General features: G+C 31.9%; 3 protein-coding genes across 3 annotated transcripts; 2 read left to right on the forward strand and 1 right to left on the reverse strand.

Moving 5' to 3' along the window:
* Positions 1-3,788: 3,788 nt before the first annotated feature.
* On the reverse strand, positions 3,789-4,212 carry LOC133313387 (non-specific lipid-transfer protein 1-like). Its single transcript, XM_061514748.1, has one exon. It carries the CDS (start codon positions 4,170-4,172, stop codon positions 3,789-3,791), a length of 384 nt encoding a protein of 127 aa, XP_061370732.1. The 5' UTR covers positions 4,173-4,212.
* Positions 4,213-15,505: 11,293 nt separating this feature from the next.
* Positions 15,506-16,557, forward strand: LOC133313397 (expansin-A2-like). The gene is made up of 3 exons (XM_061514760.1): positions 15,506-15,632; positions 15,747-16,035; positions 16,254-16,557. The coding sequence occupies exons 1-3, from the start codon at positions 15,506-15,508 to the stop codon at positions 16,555-16,557; spliced, it is 720 nt and encodes a 239-aa protein (XP_061370744.1).
* A 3,842-nt stretch (positions 16,558-20,399) lies between these two features.
* Positions 20,400-21,350, forward strand: LOC133313396 (expansin-A4-like). Its single transcript, XM_061514759.1, has 3 exons — positions 20,400-20,541; positions 20,627-20,939; positions 21,047-21,350. The coding sequence occupies exons 1-3, from the start codon at positions 20,400-20,402 to the stop codon at positions 21,348-21,350; spliced, it is 759 nt and encodes a 252-aa protein (XP_061370743.1).
* Positions 21,351-21,780: the final 430 nt, after the last annotated feature.

A 21,780-nucleotide genomic window follows, 5' to 3' on the forward strand; every position in this document is an offset into this window, starting at 1 on the left:
TTTAATTTGCGCAAGTTCGACAGCTCGTGTCAATTACCAACTGGAGTAGCAGATGATGATGCATTATGTGCAAAATTTAAATCAACTGACCTCACGGGTATAACAACATCCTCTGTTTTGACAATATCCACGTATAACTCTAGAAAATCTTTCCTTGACTGGTTGAAAAACTCTCCGATTACCATTTCTACGTCTTCACCGTCAACAACTAGCATACTAATATATTGTGATTCACACCATATTCTTGCAGTGACCATATTGATAGATTGTTTACCTTCAAGCGCTAACTTTTGACGAATTTTTTGATGTAGTTCGCTAATTGTTGAGTTCCGCATGATACGTGTTGATCTTTTCTCGCCTTCAAAAATGACACCACGTCGACCTTCTATTTTCCTACCATTATAATATAAAACAACACGAACAAAATCATAATGTGAACTCATTCTTAACTATATTAATAAAGAAAAACACAAAACAGAGTATGCATAAGCAAGTGAGACTGTATCGAAGACTAAGAAATTAAGATGAAGAGTTGTGATGAATGTGGAGATGAGAGGTGTTTATATAGGAAAAATAGGTGGTATTCACGCCCAAAGTGGGGTGGAAAGGGGGCTGAGTCACGCCTAGATGGGGCTAGAATATCCTTTGATTCACGCCTGCATGGGGCGTGACTAATCATGCCTATTTTGGGCGTGAATGACGTGAAATTCACGCCTAACTTGGGCGTGAATTGTCCCGCCCATTTTGGGTGTGAATGACTGCAATAAATCCGAAAATAGTATTCAAACTGCAACCTATTCGTAATTAATTATTAAAAGTGTAATATTTTAATTTTTTTGCCCTTTATTTTTCTCATGTAATAGGATAAAAATTATCTTATGCTGTGAGACAAAAAAAGTGGGGCCCACCACATTCTTATTTTTTTTTATTTTTAAAAAGACACATCTTTTTATATGATTGTAACATGAAAGATGAATTTCATGCAATATGAGAGTATAATTTTCATTATAAATAAGTCTTTAGTTCTGTTTTATAGTTTCCATAACTTGCTTTTTGATATATATTTCCATAACTTGTTAATATTTAATTGATGTTTATCTTTTACAGTAGGTTTAAATATTTAATTCATATTTTATCATTATTTTGCTCAATTCCAATTTATAAATTTTTTAATTTAATATTTAATATTAATTATTTTATTTCTTGATTTATTAGTATTTTTCCATGTTTTATCTTTCTTTAGGTTGTAAATTATTTACTCCATGTGTTGTCATTATTTTGCTATTGTTCATTGGAAAATATATTTCTGCAGTTACTGTAGATAAGTTATCTGTATTTATTTCTAAAACAACGTCGTTTTGGGATTGAAAAATTAAATAATCAAAATTATAAAGACTATAATAACCCTGAAATAAATTAAAATTATAAAAATACTATGATTTCCGCCCCAAAATGACGTCGTATTAGGTTTACTGTAGATAACTTATCTACATTAACTACAGAAAAACAAACCCCGGTTCATTTTAGAGGATAATTTAACATATTTAAAGTATTATACTTCGCATAATTAATTTGTAGGAAGTTGTAGGATTCGGTCTTTAACGTTTCCTTAATTGACTCTGAAACTTAATTTGATATTTTTTTTTGGTAAAAAACACTTAATTTGATTTAACACATAGTGGATTTCTAAAATTTTAAAGAATTTTAGAGAGCATGGATTTGAATCCTTTTATGTGAAAAAATAGTTATGTGGTCATGTTATTTGATCACAACCACTTATTTTCACTCATTGATGATGAGATAAGAGAGAGAAAAATGTATATTTTTTTAAATGAGTGATTGTGATCAAATAATAACATGATCACTTTTTCACATGAGTGGATTCAAATCTGCCTTTCACTACCTTCAATAGACATTTGAGACTAAACTAAGTTTTAATTCTGACCAAAGAAAAAGTAAGATCTCCTTTAGATAAAAGCATTGAATAGTTAAACAAAAAAAATATTACATGCTCATAATAACTAAGACTTTTTACTTGCAATAAAATCTGCAAATAATCTTCAATTCATTTATTATATATACAGTAAAAAGCAAGAGGAGAGATGGAGAAGAACACGAACAATTTGTTTAACGTGAGAAAATCTTCTTCAATATGAAGAAGTAAAAATCTACAAGACACTAGTCTAGAATCAAACTTTCACTATAAGAATAATGAGTTACAACAATCAAACATCCATAGTCTTTCACTAGAGGTATAATCAAACTACACCTACAATAAGGTGGTAATATTAAACTTCCCTAAAGAGGTCTCACTCAAATTTTTCTCTAGAGGTATTCAAATTCTTTTCATCATATCTCCAAACCTCACACACTATAAGCTTATATAAGGGAAGGAGATGATTCTAGACATTGAACCACTCAAAGAATGTGTCCCTTGAGCTTTGCATCTTCATTTATGAGAGACATTGAACCACTCAAAAGATATGACCCTTGAACCTTGCACAAAAAATGGAGAGTTTCAACCTCTTGGAATTTGAGCCAATTGAAGGAGGAACAACTCCCAAAATTAATAAATCAAAATAAAATTTAATTAATAATTATTAATCGCACAAATTTTTCTTTTAGAATGCAAGGACCGAAATTGAGACGTGATGAATGACCATGCATGTAATCAAGAAAAGAGGAGCGAGACAACAGGGGAGAAACCAATTTAAAATAGCTCACTATGTAACCCATACAAGGAAATGATAACCAATACATAATTAAAAAGCATCCAAGACAGTCGCGTACAAGTGGAGAGGGTTATATAAGTGTGTCACCATCTTCACCCTCATCGTTATTCTCAATATAACATTAAGGTTAATTACTCTCATACTAGAAACTAGAAAGTACTTTCCTGTGCCGCGACTTCCTCCTCCTCCACCTCCTCTTCAGAACTTGATGCTGTAACCAACATATAAATTAAGATAATCAACACCATCAAATCAAAATAATAAATGCATATGGTTCACGAAGCTCTCTAGTTTACAAACTAATAACATGAACGCATATACTTCGATAATGATCCCAATAAAAAAGTCAAAATAGTATGAACTATGTAGCACCGATACTGACACGGGACACGTGACACGATACGACACGACATTCCGACACGTTAATTCTAAAAAATGTTAGATTTTGACACGTTAGGACACTTAAATAATATTTTTAATTTATGTAGTATATATTATATTTAATATTCAATAATTTAACAAAAAAATATATCTAAACTTATAATATTCATAAATTTTGCAAAGAAACATAAGATATCACAAATATTTATATTAAACTCAATAAAATGGTAATCGTAATCCAACGAATCTACTAGTTGGAACTAAAAACTCAACGCAACTTAACCTTTGAACTTTTTTTGAATTTCTATAACGCGTGTTAGAGTGTCGGGGAGTGTCCGAGTGTCCGAGAGTGTCGGAAAGTGTCGGACACGACACGTCAGAGTTTTTGAAGTGTCGGTGCTTCATAGAGTATGAGTACCTTTAACGTGAATCAATTTACTTATGTCTCATTTATTTATTTTTCTTCTTTTTTTTGGAACGAGTCAGATTTTCAGGATTTCCTCACAACTAATGTGAGAAAAGGATATCAAATTAATAACGTTATGCCAAAAAAAAAAAATTAATCATTTATTGATAGATTAAATTCTACAATTTTAATGAAAAAATAATTATTTTAATTGCTGATAATTAATTCATTAATAAATAATAATATTTATATTAAAATAAGACATGAGACTATTCATTAAAGTAGTGAGGGTGAGTTAAGTTAACATACGCGGCGCAGTTGGTGGTGGTGCTGATCTTGTAGGGGAGGTTGACACCACATTTGCCAGGGAGTGAGGCTGCATTTTTGGCATTGAAACCAGCAAGAGAACCAGCAGCCGTTTTCAAGCAATTGCACGCCGCCTGGCGGTCAGCGGTGGTCTTGGCGGCGGCGTTCACATTCTTCACTCCGCTGCAGCACCCTGGGCTCGGCGACCCACCTCCGCTCAGGTAAGGGATGCATGGAGATAACGAGCTCACCACTTGACCGCATGTGATTGCAGCCTCGGCCATTGGTGCACCCACCAATGCCATGCACATCATCACAACCATGCATGCATACTTCACACTAGCCATTCGATCCCCTTCTCAACTAAAACAAATCACAAACCAATTACAATATATATTTTCCTTTGCTTTTGAATTGCTTACTTCACTTGGTGACTATAAAAGTGTTGCATTGTGTGGTGTTTATATAGAAGGGTAATGGGAACATTGAGTTATGGCTACAGACAACACGTGGCAGTTGCAAGTTGATTGGTAGGTATGTTCAATTCAATGCTTGGAATAACTTTTCTCAACGTTTGAACACCTGGCACTATATGATGCTTTACCAAACTCATATTACGTGGGATATCATGATCAAGACCCAAGTAATTTTAAGTGTTGACAATGACAGGAGAAATAACCCAAGTAACAGAGCTGAAAATAGGTGCATCAATTCCGTACTTAACTTTCTAATTTATATATGCACCGACTTTCAATCAATTGAGCGGTTTCAGCCTTTCAGATATGGTGTCATATTCGTAGTTAATGATTTAGCACTTTTCTTTTGTTGGTTGAAATAAGGCACAGCACAAAACAAATAAGCAAATAAATTATAAATAAGAAATTCTAATCCTAGGAATAGAATTAAAATCAGAAAAATACAATCACTTAATATGAGAAGGAGATTGGAAAGTTAAATAGTCCTCTTGTTCCATTCTTTCCAGCAAAAAATTAGCCAGTCAATCTGCGCAAGAATTACTTTCTCTATATGTATGCACCAGTTGAACTGTTCATTTATTTGATAGCCATTCTCATATTCGAGTCATAAATCGATCGAGACTCACAGGATACATCACCAGATTTGGTGAGCAGAGTGATATCAGTAGATGAATCACTTTCTAGTATAACTTTCCTCCAACCACCATTCCAAGCAAGTTCCAGCCCTTTAAATATTTCCCATAATTTAGCAGTTAAAGAATTACAAAAACCCACCCTGTAAGAAAAAGCATTTAGCCATCTCCCATCTGAATCAGCCCCCCCCACCCCACAAGCAGCTCTACCAGGATTACCCTTTGAAGCACCATCTGTATTTAGCTTAATCCAATCAGCATTTGGCGGGACCCATTTGACTAGAACCTCAATACTATATCTCCTATCCATTCTAACTCCATTCATATCAGAGACAGCAGCCCAAATTTCCAGCACTTTGAGCCTAATTACACCAAGATTATATCTACTTTTAGCCATACCTGAACTATGAACTATTTCATTCCTCCTCCACCAAGTCATCCAGCAAGTAACACCAAAAATAGTCTCCCAATGAACGCCAAATAGCCGTAGCGATTTATGATTTAAATTAAATAACATCCATTCATGCAGCTATAAATCACAAAATGATGGCGACAAGATAGGAGAAAACATTCGACACCACAAATTTTTAATGTTCGAGCAGTCTCTTAACATATGCAAAATAGTTTCCTCGTCATGGTTGCAAACTGGACATGTTTGATCTCCAATTTGTAGCCTATGCATTCTGCTATAGTTGGCAACCTGTCATGACCCACTTTTCAAAGAAAGATTATTGTTCTTTGAGGGCCTATCCACCTCCAAATAGCTTTCCATAACTCAGGTACCCCACTTTGTTGACTTAGAGAATAAAAAAAAAGCCTTATACAAACCTTTGATAGTTAATCTCGGATGACCAGGAATATGCCAGAATAATCTATCCTCACCATCATTTCTGCTAGGAGCTAGAAACTTCTAATGCAGTCAATAACATCCGAAGACAGCCACCTAGCAGTCTCACCTACTTCCAATTACCAAAAATGTCTACATACTGATTAACTGACTTATTTACCTCATCCCAAGAGATTAGTTGAATAGCCTGGTCCAAAAGCCTACTAGAATTAGAAATCCATCTATCCTTCCAAGAGAGAATTGAGGACCCATCTCTAACTTCCCATAAAAGCAACTCTTCAAGTTTTCTCCAAGTTTTACAGAAATAAATCCAGGTTCTGGAATTCCCATTTTGGGATTTAAAAATATCAATCCCTTCTCTACCAGTTGCATACTTAGCACGAAGAATGTAAACCCAAAGGGCTTAGGGATTTGAGTATACAGATCAGCCTAACTTAGCCATAAAGGTGTCATTCATGGCACTACGATTCTTCAAACAAAGCGAACCTTTCCGTTTTGGGTTTGTCATTGTTTCTCATCCTATTAAATGCATATGTCTTCTATCTTCAGCATCTCCCCAAATAAACTTTCTTTGAATTTTTTCAATCTCCAAACACACATTATTAGGAAGTCTGCCAGATTGCATGTGGAAATATTGAACAATGGCTAAGATTGATTGCGCAAGAGTGATTCTACCCGCTTGAGATAAACACTTAGCCAGCCATTCAGTTTTTCTCTCACCCTATCAATTGTTGCCATATATGACTCCTTTGAGACACGACCATGTTGCATCCAAGCTCCAAGATAACGGCCTACATTCCTTACCATCTTAAATCCAATAAATTCAGTAATATTTGCAGCCACATCTTCCGGAGTATTCTTTGAAAAGAAAATACTAGTCTTCTCTGCATTAACTTTTTCACCTGATATTTCACCGAATAGATCAAAATATTTGAGTTTAATATGAATCTGATCCATATTGACCTCCACAAAAAGCATAAGGTCATCAGCAAACATTAAGTGTGAAATTTTTGGCCTCTCCCTGCCAACATGAATGGGCTTCCATAATTCCCCCCTCACTTCTGTGTCAATTATATGAGACAACTTTTCCATTGCCATAACGAAAAGATATAGAGATAATGGATCCTCTTGTCTGATCCCACGTGTAGGTTGAAACTCCTCAACTACACTACCATTCCATAAGATATTAATTCTTATGGAGGAAATTGCTTGCAAAACAATATCAACTAATTTTTTAGGGAGCTTCATTTCATGCATAATATTTTTCATAAAATTCAAGTTTAACATGTCATATGCGCCTTCTCAAGGTCCACCTTTATAGCCATGGAGACTTTATTTCCTCTCATGCGATGCATAGATGAATGAGTTCTTGAACCACTATGATATTATCTTGTATATGACTTTGTGGAACAAAGCTAGCCTGCATAGGGGATATTAACTTCATCATGACTGGTTTCAGTCTCATAACCACTATTTTACTCAATATCTTGTAGATAACCGGGCATAAAGAAATGGGTCTGAAATAAGTAATATGAGATGGAGTCTGACTTTTTGGGATAAGGACTAGAAGTGTTGAATTTATGATTGAAATGGGCTCAGGATAGCTCCAAACAACATCAACCAGCTTAAGAATCTGATTCTTTACAGTATCCCAATTTCTTCTTTAGGGTTTATATATGCACCTTTTTTAATTTTTTAATTTTATTTCATCCCTCCATTCCTTGCATATTTATAACGGGAACATATATCTATAGATAAATTCATTTTCAGAAGTGTAATTTTTTTGGGGGTTCAATTTGGCCTTTTAAATTCACTTTTAGTTCATTAATTCACTGTTATTTATTGTATGAAAAATCAAATAATCATGCATTCAGGTGAAGGATCTCAAACATTTATCAAATATAGAGTTTCAAATTTAAGTGTGAATTTGTTGATTTACTTATCCCTTTCGTATTTTCCTCTGCTGTCACGTTCTGAAAATTAATGATGGCAATTAAAGAGTCTTTATAAAGATTTGACACACTTTTTTTATATATTAATATAAATTTGAAATTTTTATTTTATTGAATATTAATTTGTAAAATGTGATTATTTTTTTGAGGCGAGTTGATTCCTTCCGGTATCCTCAGAAGCTTTAACTTTTTTAGTCAACATTGAGAGTAATCCGAAGTGCGAGGTGAGTTAGGTATAGAAATATTTAAACATCTCGCTAAAATAATATATGAGAATTGAACCGAGACCTTTCCTAGCCCAACTATAACGTGATATTATTATAATAATCTCACATACTTGAAAATCATTGCATGTGTCAATGCATTAATCTACATGTACAAAATGCCAAGACATTCTGGTAACTGTTAGTGGATAATACATATATTATTGAATAATCTTTTTTGTCAGAGGCAATTCAAACATAATATAAGCTTATTTAAGAATCCACCACTGTTATTTTGGGTGGACTAGTGTCCAAAGTACATTTTTTATGGTTAATTATCCAAGTTCAATTGAAGTTTATACACAATATATGTGGATTAAATATATTTAAATTCGTTTTATGAAAAACACAATAGTATAGTGAATTAAATGTTTGTCATCTAAATCTCTTTAACAAAAAAAAAAAATATTTGTTGTCTTAAGCAATGAATATTATGAAGCAAACACTAGCTTGGTCCTCAGCTGGACCATGTTGAAACCCTTGGAAGAGACTTTACAACATTGTTTTCCTAATAAATGAAGCACCAATTTTGGCCCAAGAAATGTACAGGCTGATTTCTTCTCTCGTGACATGTACTTAGTGTTTGCTTGGATGAACTTTTCCTTATTTAGAAGCTGCTTTTTTTAAAGTGCTTTAGAATTTTTTTTGGCTATTTGAATATGAGCTTTTAATAAAAGTAAAAGTAGCAAAAAAGTCAACATATTGCTTTTTTGAAAAGCTAAAAATTCTGGCTTTTGAGAAAAGCAAAAGCCAAAAGCTACTCTGACCAATTTTACCCATCTCCTTCGACGCTCTCTCCTTGGTCAATAGTTACCTTCCTCTTTGAGGCCTTGAAGGCGGGGAGATGGTGGATGCTCCAACTTCAGAGACTCTTGGGATCGATTTGAGGAAGGAGTGGGTGGGTGGTTTGACAGTAGCGATTGGGGTAGTTCTGGTGGTGTTGTTGCCATTGGGAATGTAATCCATTTCCATTAGGAGTAGACGAGAAAATGGAATCTCATATTGCAAGTGGATAAATGTTGCTACAAAAACAAGATCAAATTTTGTGCCTATCAACTATATGATAGCCAACCTATATATGAATCTGAAAAGTCGTTTAGTTCAATATGGTGGTAGCATACAATGTTTTGTGCCATTTGTTTGATTGACAATAACTCACTTAATCATTATTTATTTCCTTGTACCAGGATTATGAGGAAGTTAAATGTATGAAAACCACCTAGGATATGAGGGAGGATAGAATAAATATGGATATTGTTCCAAGATATACTAAGAATGTGCGTGACATGAGCGGAGGAGAGGACGGTGACAGATTAACAAGGGAACAAAAGGGGGTTATTTTATATTTAAAAAGTGTATTTTTTTTTACATATGACATTTTTATTTAAAAGCACCTTGTAAATATTGCATCTAAACACAAAATAACGTTGGCTTATAAAAAAGTTATTTTTTTAAAAGTCCATCCAAGCAGGCTTTTAGTTGAGTGCTTCAGTTTATTCACGCTCCAATGTAGCCAACCCAAAACTTTTCGGGTAATGAAACATGGGAAAAGAAAATAATATAGACATACACAAGAAACAATTTCTCATTAATAATAATAATAATGGCACATACAAATCTCTATATAAGGATTGTATATATGCATAAAATTCAAAATTAAAATTATTTCGTCCAATGCAAATTTTTTTATGAACATCATGTTTGCCTAAGAAATTATTTTAAATTTCATATGTTGACCGAATTGTTGAGCTTAAAATTAATTGAAGTCAGCATTTATGAAGCATAGGGAAAAATGAAAGGACCTTAAAAAATTTAAATTTGAATATTAAACTATTTATAACAATTAATTAGGTTTTGAAAGTACCTTAGTACCATACAGTTGCTCTTTGAAGTCAAAGAGTGCAAAATATTTTGTTTTTTATATTTATATTAATTTATATTTCTATTTTTAATTGTAACTACATTGTTTTCCGACTACCTTTTGTACATATCAATTTTTTTTTGGTAATTGTACATATCAATTTAATTCACTAATGTATTTACAATGATTATTTCTTATAACTTGATTTTAAAAATTTGACATTTATATTTGTCAAATTATACTAAAATTTACATCTAATATATGTTGTATCCAAACCCGCACATTATTATAGCCAGCCAGCGTGGGGCTCGGCACCGTTGATAAAGAAAAGAAAAATGTTCAAAGTTTTGAAATCTAATTAAGGTTGAATTAGGTTTTGAGTGTATTTATCTTACTGAGATTTCTTCTCATGTTTTGAATATGAAATTTATTATCACTTAGAAACTTTTCTCGATCACTACAATATTTTTTGCATTTTCAAATACATAAATGCATACATACATATGTGTATGTGTACATATTTGTTACAAGTATATAAATAAGATTAAGAAAAAATTATCAAAAGAAGTTTATGATAGATGTTAGTCTTGATGCATCATGATTTGCGTATATATAGGTGGGGAGCCAATTATAGTTTTATTGGAGGAGTTTGAACGACATTGTTATGATTATATTTTGAGGCAGAGAATCATATATTTTAATAACACTATTGTTCTGCCGTGGGCAGAGATGTCCGACCGTAAGTCGAGTGTTTGATGTTGGATCTATAGCTTTCTCTCTGGATACCTATGGATTAGGTATCTTGGGGACAACAAATCACTACACACAATACGATGGTCTTAGCCTGAGGGGGTGTGTGTGCTGTCATGTTTGAAAGAAATAGGGTTAGAGAGATCAGCCATACATGTGGTCTTTAGCCCCTATTTATAGAGCTTACCTTTGAGCTTATGTAGGTTGGGCTTCTTGCTGTCGTGGGTCTTTCCCTAGTCCATAACAACTATAATACACTTAATGGGGAAGTCTGAGATTGACATGTTGTAGTTTTGTTAGTTGCATATCCTGCTAGAATATATTATTTTAGTAAAGTATATAATTATATTTTATAATCTGAGTTGCTACTGAAAATTTTATCGTCTGAATGTACTATTAATATTTGTATGTTATCTAGTTTCACTTGATTATAGTTTTCATTATTTGTGCACTGGGTTGCATTGCAACTCGCTCATATCGTGACTATATATTTTCGCATAAAAGCAAGGATATTGTATTATTTGTACAAATAGATTGTGGAAGTGTTATTATGTGTTCACTCGTTCAATTTGATCAGAAAGTGTTATTACTTCTTAATAGTTTGTCTGACACTTTGTTCATATGGGCAAAAGTTAAAAAAAAGTTATTATTATTGAAATTTTATTATGTTCTAGAGTTGTTCCATTATTTCTACAAGTAGATTGTGTTATAAACTTATAAACCTTATTTATATTATAATTTAAATGATTTACACTGTTGTGCTTATTAGGCTTGTGAGCCTATTTGACGATAGTTTGTTCCTAAAAAGTGTATTCATTTTTATAATTAATGAAGTGTATTCTTAGATGTTCCTAAAAATTTAGGATGCCAAAGAGCTTTCTAGTATGAATTGTAATTATCATAATCATTTTTTAAGGATATCTTTTAAATATTTGAAAAGTTAAAGTGAGAAGGATCTATACTCTTTTAGATATTTTCTAATAATTTTCCTGCATCTCCACAATCACATGCTAGTGAGATAAAAAACAGTGTTTATTAGGGATAAGTGTTTGATATAATAGCAACCAGTTTGTTAAAAGAAGCATAAGATGGTTCTATCATCATTAGATATGAAACTTAAAGGGCTTTCCAAGCTTTGTTAGAACAAATGTAACAGTTGTCGCAGTTGGTGAGTTCCCCATAAAACAAAGTTATATCCGGATACAATATTTGATCCAAGAAGTTGCTCTTGTTCTTATCCTTGATGTGCTTCTGTCTACTATTTATTTTAATTTTTATATTTGTATTATGAAGCTGTGAAATTTCAGCTAAAAATAGTATATGGAGGGAATTTATTGGCATTTTTTTGACTGCTCCACTGTTTGGTTGGTCAGAAATTGCATGCAAAGAAAGTCGAGTCTTTTTTTAGTTGCTTCTTGTTAGCTCCCTTCACATAGTGTCTCATGCTAGTGAGCTTCAATTCACTTCATTCTTATAATGAAGTGCATTCTTACATGTTCCTTTTTACTCGTTTGAAAAAAGTTAGGATGCCAATGACCTTTCTAATATGGATTGTAATTATCATAATATTTTCTAAAGACTTTTTTTAAATATTTTAAAAGTTAAAATGAGAAGGATCTATAATCCTTTAGATATTTTTTAATAATTTGGCGGCATCTCCACCATCATATACTAGTCTATAAATAAGTGGAGTCTCCATCAACATCTTTACTGTTGTGCAATTACAACTGCGTAATAGTTATAATTTATTGAATTATATCAAATATTATTTAATTAATTTCAAATAAATAATTAGTCGTTAGATGAATAGAAATTAATGATTAAAATGAGAAATAAGACTTTTATATATATATATATATATATATATATATATATATATATATATATATATATGGATTATCTTTCTCTAGATGAAACTCAAGGGGGAGAAAAGGATAACTAGACTAATTGACTATTTTATCCCTATTTTAAAATCAATTTATTATTTTGTCTATTTTCTCAAACTATATATCAATATCCCCTGTTTGACAAAACCTTGACCAAAACTGGTTTTTAACCACGTTCAAAACTGTAGTTGGTTTTTTGAAAACCGAGGCTAATATAAATGATGATATATATTGATCATATATTTTTTTAAAAATATTTTGAGATATATTATAATAGTATTTTCTCACACTAGAATTCTATAAAATGTAAAAGCATCATTGCTTCTCAATATGGGGATGTTATTTTTACAACTAACATGTTAATATGTTACATCTACCAATATCAATTAGTATTTGTTTTGCACTAATAATTTGTATATACATGACTTATTATCAATTTTCGTGATTTAAAATTTTAATTATTTCCGCTGTCATTAAAAGATGATTAGATTTGTTTATAACTTATTACTTCTTCTTTTTATACAGGAAAAAATTATTACTACTAATTTTTCCTAAATATTTAAGTGGAGTTCTATTTTCATGTATTTATTCTTAAATGGAATTAATATATTGTATATCTATTTAACAATAATCCAAATAAAATATACTTTTATCAATTTCAGATTTTTTAAATTTTTTAGCAACTTAATTATGTATTTTTTTTTTACAAAATTTAGTATTTCAAATTATATGAGACATTTTTTTTGGATAACATTATATGAGACATTATACCTACTTGACTAATGCAAAACAAAATTAGTATATTAAGGAGGAGATGAGAGAATATGCAGCCCGTGAAATATACAACCTTTAGTATTATTATTACTTTAAAAATATTATTTAGTATTAATTAATTGAGCTGCCGACTTTTATCCTTCGTTTTCTTTTTCAAAGGTTTCCCAACTAGTTTGGGATAGATGTGATATTGATGCTGATTTTGTTTCTTTTTCAAAAGTAGTGGGGATTTATATTAGCCATGGTACTTCGTCATGTTAGCTACGTTTTTGAATGTGGCTAAAAGTCATTTTTTATAATGATTTGGTAAAATTTTGATCAAATAGGAGCAAATTGATGTATAATTTAAAAAGAGTGATAGATTGGTATATAATTTGAGAAAATGAACAAAATAATAAATTAATTTTAAAAGAGTAGTAAAATGGTCGATTAGCCGAATAACTAAGAGCCTGTTTGGATCCTCTTATTTTTAAGCTAGAAACTACTTATAAGCTAAAGCTAAAAAAAAGAGCTTAAAAAAATAAGCTAAAAGCTGTTTGGAAATTACATAAAAGTTTTAGCTTAAAAATTACTTAAAAGCACATATTTCAAGAAAATTATCTTTTTCTATCTTTTTCTATCTTTATCACTCTTCATTTTTAAAAAAAAAGCACACAATTCAAGAAAAACAGATAAGAGCTTAAAAAAAAGCTCCTCCTAGGAGCTTTTAGTTTTCAGCTTTTTTCTTCATTATAAAAAGAAGAGCTTTTCGTTATAAGAGCTTTTCCCAAAACCTGTTTGGCCTAGCTTATGCTTATAAGTAGCTTGTAGCTTAAAAAAGAGAGGATCCAAACAGGCACTAAGTCCTATAATCTATTTTGTTTAACTTGCTATGTAATCGGAATTCTTGGTAAGATTACTTTGATCTTACGGGAGAAAAACACATTCCATATATCATGCAGGATATAAATGCAAATTATGTAACATAGTTTAGAATCGAGGCCAGAATCGAAGTTCTGCAGTTTCTATATATTGAAATATTTGCATGAAAACATCTCATTCTGCAAATTGTAAATGCAATTCAATATTCAAAGTACAAACTCTTCAGTTTAAATATACATAGGGAAATTTTGGTCATAATTAATTTGCTTTCATCTCATTCCATCAATTGATTTTTTTTCATGAAATTTAAAAATAGAAACCGCACCAAAGTATGAAAGCCAGGATTTTTTCAGAAAATGGATTCCTATTCTAAGGGTGCATATATATAACCGCATGGATAAACTCATACTAACCCATCAGTTTCTGAATTTTCTTTTCTTTGGAAGGCATCAGGAAGGAATTGGGATGTAAAAACCTCGATTCAATTGAAATTTGGTTATTCACTATTAAGCTCGCACTAATCCATCAATTTCGAGATTTTCTTTATTTTACCTGGAGGTATTGGGAAGAAATTGGATTATAAGAATATCGATTCAATTGAAATTTGATTATTTATCATATACGAAGATCTCCACTAAGCAACCATGGCTATTTACAAATTTTTTTTTGAATTGTAATAATAAAACAAATAGAAATATCTGACGAAGAAATAAGCAAAGTTCCATGGTTAAATGATAAATGGGAAAGTTAATATAACTTGCAGGATGGATGTTTTCATGTCATTTAATATATTGAAACTAAAGAGCTTCAACTTTTGAGTGTTAAATTGCATTTATAACTTGAACGATGGGATACAGTAAGCTTGCGTTGTGGAGTGTGGACGCACCACACTCCTAAAAAACCTTAATTCATTTACTCCACCAAATTTAACTTTTTATTAATAATGCTACATGAATTCCATTTATTTAATATAAGGGTGTGTATATGTACTACTCGCATAAGCGTACGTGGAAAATAGTTTACACACATGTCATATATAATTGCATGTATTTTTAATATTCTTTAGTAAATTGCTTTTTATTTACTATTTAGAAAAACTCATGTACAAGTGCTACTTCTAAATTAAATTGGACGAAACTTTTAGTTTGGCACTTTCGGTCACTCAATCTTCAATGTAAAAAAAGCTTAAACAAATTTATGGTTTACCAACCGCTAGAGGAAAAAGTCCACCTCTCCCTAATACACTTTTTTATATATAAACCTTGTCCCTTCCTCTATTCACCTCAACTTCAACTCGTAATAAAATAACACTCCTTGATCCTAACTCTTCTAAGTCATTGGAATCACAATTACCTTACAAACAATGAACACAAAAGCAATGCAAGTTGTGCCATATTTGCTCTTCCTACTTGTCTGTATTGCTAATGGCACCTATGGACAATGGGGTGCTTGGCAGAATGCACGTGCCACATTTTATGGTGGCCCTAATGCTTCTGGCACTAAGGGTAACTTATTATCTCTCACTTTCTATGTCTTCATTAATCTTTTGCATATGAATGCACAATTTCTAACAAAGATTATTATTTTACATAATTATTTTATTATATGCATGTGAATAGGGGGAGCATGTGGATATGGAGACTTGTTTAGCTATGGCTATGGAATTTACACAACAGCTTTAAGCACTCCCCTTTACAATGGTGGCCTTAGTTGTGGGGCATGTTATGAGGTTGCTTGTCACAATGACCAACAACATTGCCTCCCTGGCTCCGTCATTGTTACTGCAACAAATTTGTGTCCCCCTGGTGGATGGTGCAACCCGCCATTGCTTCATTTTGATTTATCCCAACCAGCTTTCGAAAAGATTGGTCGAGATATAGCTGGAGTTATTCCTGTGCAATTCAGAAGGTAATCAATTAACTATATATACGCATATGAGTTTGATTTAATAATGAATTTATGTTATGATTGTAGCATTAATGTATTACAATTGTAGCATTAATAATTGTTAGCATTGATGATTGTTACGATAGAAACATTAATGCTACAATCGTAATTAATAATTTCTCATAAAAGTTAAGGATATAGTGTTTTCTAATTTATTTATTTTTTTGGACTTGGTGTAGGGTGACATGTACGAGGAAAGGAGGGATAAGGTTCACTATAACTGGGAATTCACATTTCAATTTGGTGTTGATAACAAATGTGGGTGGGGCAGGAGATGTTAAAGCAGTATCAATTAAAGGGTCAGCAACTGGGTGGATACAAATGAATAGAAACTGGGGCCAGAATTGGGTGTGCAACTCATATCTCATTGGACAGAGCTTGTCTTTCATGGTCACAACCAGTGATGGTCGATCAGTTACTAGTTTTAACGTTGTGCCCGTAGGTTGGCAATTTGGACGAACTTATGAAGGTCGCCAATTTTGAAGTTTGTCTTCTTCGTTATAAAATTATATTCAGAATGTTAATTAGGCTTTAAAATGAGAAATGTTTATCCAAATTAGTAAATAAAAAGCTTATCTTAAAAATATTGAAAGTGCAATGAGACAGTCTTGTTTACAAAACATTATTCCATGTGGTGTCCAAAATGGCCTCACCTAATTAAAAATATAATTTATTAAAGGAAAAAGTGTGTATCATTTTAAAAGATGTAAAGTTGTGTTATTTTAAATGAGAGAAAGAGATATATAAAGGAGGAGAGAGTGTACAAAAAATTATAAAAGTGTGGGTCCCACCTCTTTGTGAGAGTAAAAGGATATGAGTTGTGTCATTTAAAAGGACAAATATTTTTTCCTTTATTAAATGAATATTCTTTGATAATGTGTTACTCCACGTGACATCTGATATCTTATAAGATGCCAAGTGTACTAGCACATTAGTACTAAATTTGACACAATTTCTTTCACTTTCTTGATAGTTAATTGGGAAATGTGTTTATCTTTTTACATAACACAACTTATATTATTTCACTCTCACAAAGAGGTGGGACCTATATCTTTTTTTTTTTTGTCAATTATCTCTCCTTCTTATCTATCTTTTTCTTTTTCTTTTTCTTAAAATGACATAATTTTATATCTTTTAAAATGACACATACTTTACCCATTTTGCCATCAATTCACCGATGTTACTATTAATTTAACGTCACCGTTGATTTTCCATTTGCTCATTTGTGTTACTCTCACTCCCAGCAACTTTCACCCTCACATATTGAAACCATGGCCATTGGCCACCACCAACAAGAAAATCTTTAACTACTTTAATGAGAAATAGTCTAAGACTCCGATCAAGCTCCACCCGCTTATTGCGGCATTATTATTATTATTTTAAACAAGGGAAATAAAAGGAAATAGATGTATCATGTTGTAGGAAATTGATTGTGTCATGATATAAACACAACTAATGTGGATCCCACCATTTTTAAAATAAAAAGAAAAGAAAAGAAAGTGATGGGATCTATATTAATTGTATCTATAACATTACAGAACTAATTTCCTATAACATGATACATCTATTTCTCAAAAATAAATTAGGTTGCCGCATTAATTTAGAAACCCAAGAATCCAAGTGTTATTTAAAATATAATAAGTTGTTTTGTACACGTTGACATATCACATGTGAAAACACTATTTTAAGTGATGCCTTACATGGAATAAATATTCAGCACTTAATATTACTTACCTAACTACTGCACATATATGGGATATGTGAGGGTGTTAGCGGTCTGGATTAGATCAGTTTTGGAAGCAAAAATTATCAGATCCAATTTCTTCGGTTTGATCATATAATCATCCATTTGGTTTTGATTTTTTTTCAAATCCGATCCGATCCAATCCAATTTTTTTCGGTTTGAATTGGATCGGTTTTCAGTTTTTTAAAAATCTTAAAATTTATTTCATGATTATTGTCCAAATAACATCTTTTGTATATATTGGCTTTGTAAAAAAAAAAAATTGAAATACAAAAGCATTAGTAAACTATAATATAATTTTTTTAATTTTGGCAATGAGATATGAAGCTCTACAAAGATAAAATTTTGTTGATGAGATATGACTAGATTTTTTCTTGGGTTTAGTTGATGGGTTAATGGGTCTTGAGTTTAGAAATTTTTAGGTTATGATTAGAGAAATATCCAAGTAGGTAAAGGAAAATTAATATATTGGATCAATTTGGATTGGATCGGTTTTCATCAACCCATCCAAAAACCGATCCAATCCAATTAAAATTTGCGGTTTTTAATCGGTTTTTCGATTTATTCGGTTATCGGTTTTTCGGTTCGGTCACCGCGGTTTGAATCGGTTTGGATCGGTTGATGAACACCCCTATATGTGACTCTTTTTGTCAAATTTCTCCACTATAATTATTAAAGAGGATATTTTAACCGTAAAGAATCAATTCCACCAAAAAATTTAAACTATTAAGTGAGGCTATTCAAAAGTTTAAACTGTTAGCTGAGTCTATATATTTATGATTTTATATTTATTTAAGTACACACTCCTCACTTGGGCTCGAAGGATGAATGATTTTATTTTTTTTGGAAACATTGAAGGATGAATGATGCATTAGGCAAACTCATGACCAATCATGTCACATTTGATATTATGTAAAAAATTAATTTTACCCAAAAACTTAAGACATTAGGTGAGTCTACATTAGTAATTTTATAATTTTCTAACGTTAACAACCAAGTTTTGAGCTTTTGGATTGCATGCACCCAATTACTCTGAACAAATTTCAATTTTTTTTTTGGTAATCTAATTTCAATTTTATTGTTATTGTTATAATGTTTGTAGTATATACTATGCGTTTTATAATTCTCATTTAACATGAGGATTACAATTTTCCTACGCATCCTTCGATTTTTGTGCTGACATGGGTCCTACATATAATTTTTTCTAACACATGGGTCTCACATGCTTTTTATCTCTACAACATGAGATTTCAATTCTCCTTCAACATGATAATTATAAAACCCATATACTATATATACAAGAGATTTTCTTAAATAATAAATAATAATAATAATAATTCACCTAAAAATTATTGAAAAAAAAAAGGATTATTTTGTATACATGATCATGCCATATATTGCAAAATTTTATTCCACGTTGTTAATCTTGGATGAGGCAACGTGTTCCACTACTTTGCACGGGCGCTAATCGAAGAAAACTGAAGTATGAGTACTAATTGAATTTGTATTCATTATATTATAGTTCCTTAATTAAGCTGACAACTGAATTAAATTTTTTGATGGCATTTAATGTATAAATTAAAATTGAAGAGTTTCTACTTTGAGTGTTAAATTGCATTTATAATTTGCAGGATGGGATGTTTTAATGCCATTCAATATATATATGTAGAAACTGAAGAACTTAAACTTTGGGCTCGACTTCAAATGTTAAATTGCATTTATATCTTGCAGGATGGGATACGCTTTTCTCTCCAGTAAGCTTGTGTTGCGACTGCACCACACTCCTTTTTTCTAGAAACAAAATTGAAAAGTTAAGTGAAAGTCATTTTATAAGTAGCTTCAATATACATTAATTTCATCCATTCATGTTGATTAATCAATCCATAAATATATTCTGATAATTATTGTGTATATCTGCAGAAGATCGGGCTTAAATAGCTCACGTGTCCAATAATGGTTAATGTGTCTCCATTAATTAATGATGTGGCAGCAGCTTAATTTTTTTATTTTTAATTATGAGAGGTGTGCATAAAATACGTTTTGTAAATCTGACAAATACAAAATAACTCCATTTATAAAAAAAATTCTTTTTAATATTTTTTTAGTTTATTTATTTTTGTATTTACTATTTAGGAAAAACTTTGGTAATTATAACGTTGTTGGGTGCTAATTATATACTAATAAAATTGACAATGTTAATTCCAAGAGGTGACACAGCTGGAAGTGAGTTGTGTCTAATAAGTGAATTGTTGGGGCTGAAATGTTCTTGATTCGAATCCTAGGCGAAATAACTTTAAACCGGTGTGGATTAATCTCATTCGAAGGAGTGGGAATACCCCTAAAAAACATTCATAATATTTGATTAGAATTGCAAACTTTGGAGTTTACCAATCCCTATAGCTATAGAGTGAAAAGTCCACATCTCCCCTCATTTTCATTTCATTACATTGTGCTCTTAATACACTTCTATATAAAGCTTTTACCTCCCTCTACTCACCTCAACCTCAACTCACATTGAAATAGCACCCCTTGATCCTAACTCTTCTAATTTGTTGAAAACATAAGAGTTACTTTAAAAACCATGCAAACAAAAGGAATAGTAGTTGTGCCATATTTGCTTTTCCTACTTGTTTGTATTACTAATGGCACCTATGGGCAATGGGGTGGCTGGCAGAGTGCACATGCCACATTTTATGGTGGTCGTGATGGTTCTGGCACTATGGGTAACTTATCTCTCACTTTCTATTTCCTTTTTTTTTTTCATATGAATGCATAAATTCTAATTATATTATATACATATGAATATAGGGGGAGCATGTGGATATGGAAACTTAATTGACCAAGGCTATGGAATTTACACAACAGCATTAAGCACTGCCCTTTTCAATGGTGGCTATAGTTGTGGGGCATGTTACCAATTGATGTGCCACAATGACCCACAATGGTGCCTCTCTGGCGCCATCACTGTTACTGCAACAAACTATTGTCCATCTAATGCTTCGTCCCATGAAAATGGACCAGGATGGTGCAATCCCCCATTGCAACATTTTGATTTATCAGTGCCAGCTTTCGAAAAGATTGGCCAATATAAAGCTGGAATAATTCCTGTGCTCTTCAGAAGGTAACCAATTAAATTACCTATACTCTTAAGAGTTTAATAATGAAATTCTCATAAAAGTTTAGGATATAGAGTTTTCTAATGTGTTTTTTTTTTTGGACTTGGTGTAGGGTTACATGTGTGAGGCAAGGAGGGATAAGGTTCACCATAAAAGGGAATGCAAACTTCTATTTGGTGTTGGTAACAAATGTGGCAGGGGCTGGTGATGTTAAAGCAGTATCAATAAAAGGGTCAAATACAGGGTGGATACAAATGAGTAGAAATTGGGGGCAGAATTGGCAGAGCAACTCATACCTCATTGGACAAAGCTTGTCTTTTATGGTCACAACCAGTGATGGTAGATCAGTTACTAGTTTCAATGTGGTGCCCCAAGGTTGGCAATTTGGACGAACTTATGAAGGTCGTCAATTTTGAAGTTTGTCTCTTTTATTCTAAAATTGTTCACAATGTTACTTAGGCTTCTAAAATGTGGGGTGTTTTAAAACAATATTTTACGTGATGCTTTGCATCGCGTCACGTGGAATAACGCATCTCACTTGAATAAAAAAAAAAATTAAGAAGCAATTGACTGCATGGCAGCGTGTGATATATAAATCATACTTGAAGGATGTGATAAGAGCCGAGCAAACGGGCAAAATTATAAGAGCGGCAAGGACACTATAAAAAAAAGAAAAAACTACTCTTATGCTACATGTGATAAGTTTCTCTTTTACACACCCTTTGATAACTGTGTTATCTTTTTCTTTTCTTTTCTTTTTTATTTTTCAAGTAGTGGAGCCCACAAGTTTATCTCTATGACATAAGATAACTTATCTCCTTTAATATGAGATTAATAAAACCCATA

Source organism: Gastrolobium bilobum, unplaced genomic scaffold, assembly GCF_033153095.1.
Source record: "Gastrolobium bilobum isolate Gb01-03AN ecotype WA unplaced genomic scaffold, APGP_CSIRO_Gbil_v1 utg16668, whole genome shotgun sequence".
NCBI lineage: Eukaryota > Viridiplantae > Streptophyta > Magnoliopsida > Fabales > Fabaceae > Gastrolobium > Gastrolobium bilobum.